A 7240-nucleotide genomic window follows, 5' to 3' on the forward strand; every position below is an offset into this window, starting at 1 on the left:
CATCGCGGATGTCAAACTGATGTAGGTACGTACGCGAAATGTACACATGTATCCGGCCGCATATTCTATGCTCCACAGAAATTGAAGCGTTGTTGATACCACAGGAATAAAAAAAACGTACTAGAAAGCGTAATGAGCAGCGTTGGTTTTTTTGACGTAAACATATATATCTGCGCATACAAGATTGAAACACTGCCCCGCCACGGTGGTCTAGTGGTTAAGGTACTCGGCTGCTGACCCGCCAATCGCGGGATCAAATCCTAGCTGTGGCGGCTGCATTTCCGATGGAGGCGGAAATGTTGTAGTCCCGTGTACTCAGATTTGGGTGCACCTTAAAAAACCCCAGGTGGTCAAACTTTCCGGACCCCTTCACTACAGCGTCTCTCATAATCAAATAGTGGTTTTGAGACGTTAAACCCCACAAATCAATCAATCAATAAAAAACACTACAATTAAGTAATTTCACATACTGTCATGTGCTTTTCCTCATGCCACCATCATCCACCAAGCTTCCATCATGCCACCGTCATCCGCCTTGCTCACTAAGCTTTCCATCAAACATGTTTTGCCTCGCCACCATGAGCCGGCATTTTCCACCATCACCACCATTGGCTCGCCACCACCACCACCATCTGCCACCCTTTTTCCACTCTAGCCGTCATCAGCCGGCATTTCCAACCATCACCACCATTGGCTTGCCACCACTACCACCATCTGCCATGGAATGGAATGAAAAACTTTATTTCAATTCTGCAGGACGCGCTTAGCACGTAGCGGGCGTCTCCCACGTAGGGACCGACAGGGAGTACCTGGCGGCCGCTTCGTGGGCCTGCTGGACGGCCCATTGCTGGTCGGCGAGAAGTGAGCTCCTGAGGGTCCTCTCCCACTTGCTTGAGGTAGAGTCATCATTTCTTCCATTTTCGCTGTCATCAGCCATTATGCTCACTACAGTTTACACCATATCTACTAATATTTCCACCATATCCGCTATTCTTCCCACCATATCCACCACCGACTCCAGCTTTCAACAACCCAGGATTTTTAATAGAGATATCCCCCCGGATCAAGTGCTTAGCAGGGCTGATTTTGAAGGCCTAGTTAACCAGTTCCCAGAGCCACTTGTTTTAACTGGTGATTTTGATGCACACAACTCACTCTGGCGAGACTCTCAATGTAATGCATGGGGCCGCTTGATAGAGTGGTATCTCTTGAACTCTGGCCCATGCCTTCTTAACAAAAAAAGCAACCAACATACTACAGCACCACACACAACACTTATTTTGCGATAGACCTAACAATGTGCTCAGCCACTCTTTTACCCTGCCTAGATTGGGAGGTAATTGAAAACCCCTACAGCAGTGACCACTTCTCTACCTGTCTCAAGCCCGCAGAGGAGCAATCTATACCACATAACCCTCAGTGAAAATTATCATGCGCAGATTCAGAAAAGTTCTCTTGTATAACTTGTACAACTTGATATGCTTTTAATAAATTTGACATAAATGATGCTATTGCCAATTTTACCGCTTTTAGAGTTGATACTAAGCTATATTGTATTCTCTTGACAAACGGGGCCCAAAAAAACACTGTGTTCCATGGTGGAATGACCAGTGATGAAATGGATGAAAAAAAAAGTGGCAGCATATCCACGGAGTGAATGATGGAGAGTGGCGCGAACCATTCGTCCGTCCATTCTTTCTCGCTTCCGTTTATCCATGCATCCGCCCCTGCGTTCGTCCATGCATCCACCCCTGCGTCCGTTCATGCGTCCATCCATACATCTATCTGTGTGTCCGTTTGTCCATTTACTCAACACTCCAAGTACCACCATCTCACATCTTTTCATCATATAATCCTCATATAGAAGCGCCATCATCCGGCGGTCGTTCCAAGGACTAAACGAGAGGTGGCACACGCACACTTTCTTACGGCTAGCGCTTCGGGTCTACTTCCCACCTTTAACCACCTCGAGTTCATTGTGTATACTAGTTCACTGTTCTCATGGCACTGCGGCCCAACGCTCGCTAAACATTTCTAAAACCAAGGAGGTTACGCCCAGCGAGTGTAGCGTAGCTACCTTTTCCTGTCAGATATTGCTCAATGTACACGCCAATGGCTGCTAATTGGAAATGAGAGACAGGAGAATTCAGCTTTTACTTTCTCACGGCTTGCGCTTCGTATCTACTTCCCACCTTTAACCACCTCGAGCTCATTCTTGGTATAGACTAGTTGTATTGATGGCACTGCGGCTCAACGCTCACTAAACGTTTCTAAAACTGAGGAGGCTACAACCAGCGAGTATACCGTAGCAACCCTTTCTTGTCACGTAGTGCTCAATGTACATGCCAATGACTGCCAATGGGGATCGCAGCGCGCGTTAACTAAAAGCCGAATGCTCCTGTCTCTCATTCCCCATTAGCAGCCATTGATATGTACATTGAGCACTATTTTTATTGCTCAACAACGCACAGAAGAAATCTCTCACCGGCACCCTCTTGGAGGTGAAAATGTTATACTTGTTACATACTACAACGGCTACGAGGGACGAACGGTTGCCGTTATAAGGAGCTTCACCCCTAAGAACAAAGTAAGGCACGGCGTTTGCTACGCCAGCGTCCGACGTCAGAAAATCTTGAAAACTTTAAACAAGTAAAGTCGGAGGACAGGCGCGATCGTCGTAGTGCTAGAAAAGATAGCTGGGTGAACTCTCTCGAGTATGAAATCATACACACAAGAAGTAAAATTTTGGAATAGGTTAAGAAATTTATCAGATAAGCAGTTGCAATTTAACCCTATACCTTCTGTTGACAACCAGGACAACAGCCTTGAAGACCAGGCAAATGCACTTGGTGAACATTTCGAACACGTGTCTAGCTCTTCACACTACTCATCAAGTTTCAGTAAATATAAGGAAATAGCAGAAACGAAACCACTGAACCACAGGCCTAATAGAAATAAACAGTACAACCGTCCCTTTGGCATGGCTGAGTTTATGACTTCGTTGAACGCTTGTCACATCTATTCTCCAGGAGCCAATAAAATCATGTACACAATGGTAAAACCACTACATCCCGATGCGCAAATGGTGCTTTTGAGCCTCTACAACAAGATCTGCGCCGCGAGGTGTATTCCTTCAGCGTGAAAAGAGGCTATTGTAACCCCCGTCCTGAAACAGAGCAAAGAACCACCTGGTGCAGCAAGTTACCGGCCCATAGTCCTGACAAGCTATCTTTTTAAGCTATTTGAAAAGAATATAAACCGCCGGCTTTTCTACTTTCTCTGAACTAATGGACTACGTGATATGTATCAGTGCGGTTTCAGACAGGGCCGCTCCACAACCGACCTTCTCGTGCGTATTGAGGCCCACATTCGTGATGTCTTTATTCACAAGCATTTTTTTCTCTGTCTGTTTTATTTCTTTATATGAAAAAGGCATATAACAATGCTTGGAAATTTGGAATCTTGTGGGACCTCTCAGAATTAGGTATTCGAGGCAAAATGTTAAGGGTAATACAAAGCTATCTAAGTGATCGCACCTTCCCCGTCAGAATAGGCTCTGTCTAAACCGTTTATTCAAGAGAGTGGTGTCCCGCCGGGCGGAATACTTAGCTGTACCCTTTTTGTAGTAAAAATGACCTCTCTACGGTCATTCATGTCAATAAACTTGTTTTATTCAGTATACTTTGATGATGTATTGATAGGCTTTAGATACTGTAATATTGCAGTATGTGAGTGGCAGATACAGTCAAGACTCAATTAGCTGTCAAGCTGGGTCTATAAGAATGGGTTCAAGTTATACTCTCAGAAAAGCTCCTGCATTCTTTATTAAAAAAAGACAGGCCTAACTAGTCCCCTGATTCTCATATACAATGGCACTGCATTCCCTTGAACAAAGAACAAAGATTTTAGGTCTTAGACTCTAAGCTGACTTTTATATCCCACATAAAATACCTGAAAAACAAATGTCCTAAAACCATGAATATTTTTAAAATATTATCACACACGGCATGGGGCAGTGATAGAGAATGCCTCATAAAACTTTACAAAAGCGTCATACGCACACGCTTAGACTATGGCTTTGTGACCTACCATTCTACATTTTAGCTTCAGACATTTTAGCTTCAAAGAGGTGCGCTAAGTGGCTGTGCACGGTTGAAAAATTCTCTTCAGTTTCTATTTCCTTAGTGGAGGCAGAGACATTAGAAACGAGGCTTTTTATCCACTCTGCGTAGTCACTAAGAGAGGCTTTGTCGATTCTGGCGGAACGAAAGAGGTTTCAATCAACAGTGCACTGTATTCTGCTGCTTTTGTATTGAACATGCAGTGCCATTTCAATAATAAGATGGTCGAAACAGAGATCTTTCCCCTTGTTTCGCCATGACGACTTGTCGTCATAGGTCTGGGGTCAAGGGTCTCGCTAACGAATTGCCTAAACGAGTGGGGAACCGGAGTCCGTTATTTGCGTGAGATTGAAGTCCTATATAGCCTTGCATATTGAAGCCGTTTTTGGGGAGTCTCTAAGGTAGCCCCACGTGGAAGAAGGTGTGTTACAGTCACCGGTTACAACGAGGGGTATGCCGACGTCAGTAGCCATCTTTACTGGTTTACCTTTGAGGCCGTAGAAGCGTTCGTCTCGTCGTTTTAGCGAACTGTATACGTTGAGGATAAGCAATCCTCTGCGCATGTGTTTTCCTGCCAAGGGTTCTTTGCAGACATATCTGGCACTAGAGCGTTTATCTATGCCTTCGTGGTCAATGACTGTGATACGCTTTCCGACTAAAGAAACGATGCCTCTGCCACCGTTTTTTACGCGTTCAAAGGACTCGTAACTGCTAAATATGGTGCCGGACGTGAGCGTCTTCTAACAAAACTACTTGTGGTGTTTATGAACACAGTAAAAGGCATTGAGGTAACACTGCTTTCGTCTTTTTGAATCCATAGCAGTTCCTTTGCCAGGCACGAAAGTCGGTGCCAGATACCGCAGCCATGATTAACATTTAGATTTAGCAGAAGGCTGAGCCTTGGTACCACTCTGGGAAACGGTATCTGCTTTTGTACAAGCTCCGCCACAACAATGGGGCCTGATAATAACTTCAATAATTCTATCGTGAGTGCCAAAGACTTCGGGAGATCCATCCTATGTTCAAGATCCCTTAGGCGAGAAGCAATAAAATGGTTCTGTCCCTTGACCATCACTATGCCTTTGGTTCTTTCTTGAACTGTCGAAGAAATCTGTTTCAAGGATTCTTTGATTTGGTTAAGACTTTCAGTTACGTCGAGCTCAGGAACATTGCCTACAGCTCGGTGCTTCCAACCAATAGCATCATTTTGGTCTTCATCTGATCTCGCTGCTGGAATGACGGTTTTATTCAATGCAAATTCTTTTCTGACCTCGATTTACTCTGAGCTGAGTATGGCGTTCTCGTTTCTGACTTTCTGAAGCTCCTCCGAATCGTTAGAGGTGGTGGTGCCCCCACTTACCTGGGTAGAGGGTCCAGCTTGTGCTCTGTAAGGTTCTTCACTTTTTTCTTTCGAGCTCCGATTCGCGATGATGGGACGTGCGGATCCACGTCCCATGGCGAAAGGCTCCAGCCAGCCGCTTGAAGATAGCCCTGATGGCCTGGCCTGGAGCGTGGAGAAATTGCGCAGGTTCTTCGTAAGCTCGTTCCATTTGTTTTTCCTTTCGCCTCTGTGGAATAACAAAAGGTGCCTGGTACGTTTGTTTGCAGGCTTTGCTTGTACCAGAGTAGCCCTTGCTGCAGAGTTTTTACCTCACTTGGCGCGAGTCTCTTTGCTTAGGGTCCTTGGCCTCACAGTTGTGGGAAACGTTGATCAATGCAGTGGGGCAGACGTCCGCACGCTGACCACCGCAGGCGCATTTGCCGCACACCTCGATCTGCTTCTTGTAGAGGTTGCACCGTACTATTGCCTGGCCAACTCTGATGTAGCTTGGCACGTCTTCTTCATCAAAAAGAATAACGACGCAGGTGGTATCCTTGATGCGCTTCACTCCGCGAACCATGCGATTTCCTTGGTTTACGACGAGCCTTGCGAGCTCGGCAACACCGACGTCGCGCTCGACGTTGCGGGTAACTCTCTCAACATATTTGCCTTCGGTAGCAGCGTACACCGCTACTTCGTGCTCTTTTCCGTGGACGCGAATGTTCTTGAGAGCCAAGATTTTGCAAACGTTGTCATCACTTTCGGGACACACCACAGCAATTTTTCGCAGGACATTGGAGCAGAGCCAATTTGTGCATGCTTGAATGACGGTGAACTCGGCCGCCATGAAGGTGGTGGTGGAGATGCCGTAGCAACTGGTATTGCGTAAATCCAGACCCTCTCTGAGTCTGACGACTATCTTCCGATGTGTAGAAGATAGCTATAGAGTAAGCCAGGCCACGATCACTTTCGTCTTTGAGGCAGTCGCCCGAAGGCTGCTTTGGATGGCAACCTTGCTGCTGTCTTGAAAGCATTCTGAAGCATTAAGTTGAGACAAGCCGCTCTCCGCTGCTTGCCTCTTCTTGGCCGATTTAGATTGAACCACTTGCCATTCAACTCCTTATATCGCTGGCGGACGCTACGAGCGCCTGACCGTATCAAATGTGCAGCACACCGGCTCAAATCATTTTTGTCGAGAACCCCGGTTTACCTTTACCAACCTCCGAGAACGTCTCACCACCGTCACCGAAATGTGATCCGGTTCATCTGGATACCACATTTTGACAAATGGGCCCCTTCTTTGGCTCCTACGGGCGATTTACTTCTCGACCACGCCAGCGTCGTGGCCTGGCTTAGTGACCATGGAAACTCTCGGTCGAACTGACGGCCGGCTTCACACCACAGCTGCAACCGTCGCAGACACCCCAAACTGGATATGATCCGCACAGCATGATAAGGACCAGCGTTCCGTCTACGGAGAGTCAACAGGAGCTACCCGAATCCTTCAAGAGCACCATACTTGCTGCGGCGGTCCCTCGCCGAGAGCAGGCGAGCAACGCACTCACGATGGCCTTCACCGACGCGGCGTCCCTGACCACAGCTGCCAACACGGCAAGCGACTGCTTTCCAACGTTTCCGTTGCCTGCGAGACACTCCGTTGGTCCACAGCGGGGGCACCGAAAGTCTTTGTGGTGGCCTCAACCCCTACCGAAGCCGAAAGTAACGGACTTATTCGTCATGCTCAAACCCCGGAGACAGCTGTCCTTCGCCGACGCGTTTTCCGAGAACAGCGCCTTGC

At 47.1% G+C, this 7240-nt stretch overlaps 1 protein-coding gene across 1 annotated transcript in view; it reads right to left on the minus strand.

The window, feature by feature from the left end:
• The window catches only part of LOC119186652 (uncharacterized), a 150364-nt gene extending 144075 nt beyond the window's left edge, over positions 1–6289 (minus strand). The window contains exons 1-2 of the mRNA XM_075893223.1: positions 5772–6289; positions 5482–5625 (exon numbers count right to left, since the gene is read on the minus strand). Coding sequence (XP_075749338.1) covers positions 5482–5625; positions 5772–6289 — 662 coding nt within the window. The remainder of the gene's footprint in view (positions 1–5481; positions 5626–5771) is intronic.
• Between the last annotated feature and the right edge of the window lie 951 nt (positions 6290–7240).

The sequence above is a fragment of the Rhipicephalus microplus genome, chromosome 4, assembly GCF_043290135.1.
Source record: "Rhipicephalus microplus isolate Deutch F79 chromosome 4, USDA_Rmic, whole genome shotgun sequence".
Lineage (NCBI taxonomy): Eukaryota > Metazoa > Arthropoda > Arachnida > Ixodida > Ixodidae > Rhipicephalus > Rhipicephalus microplus.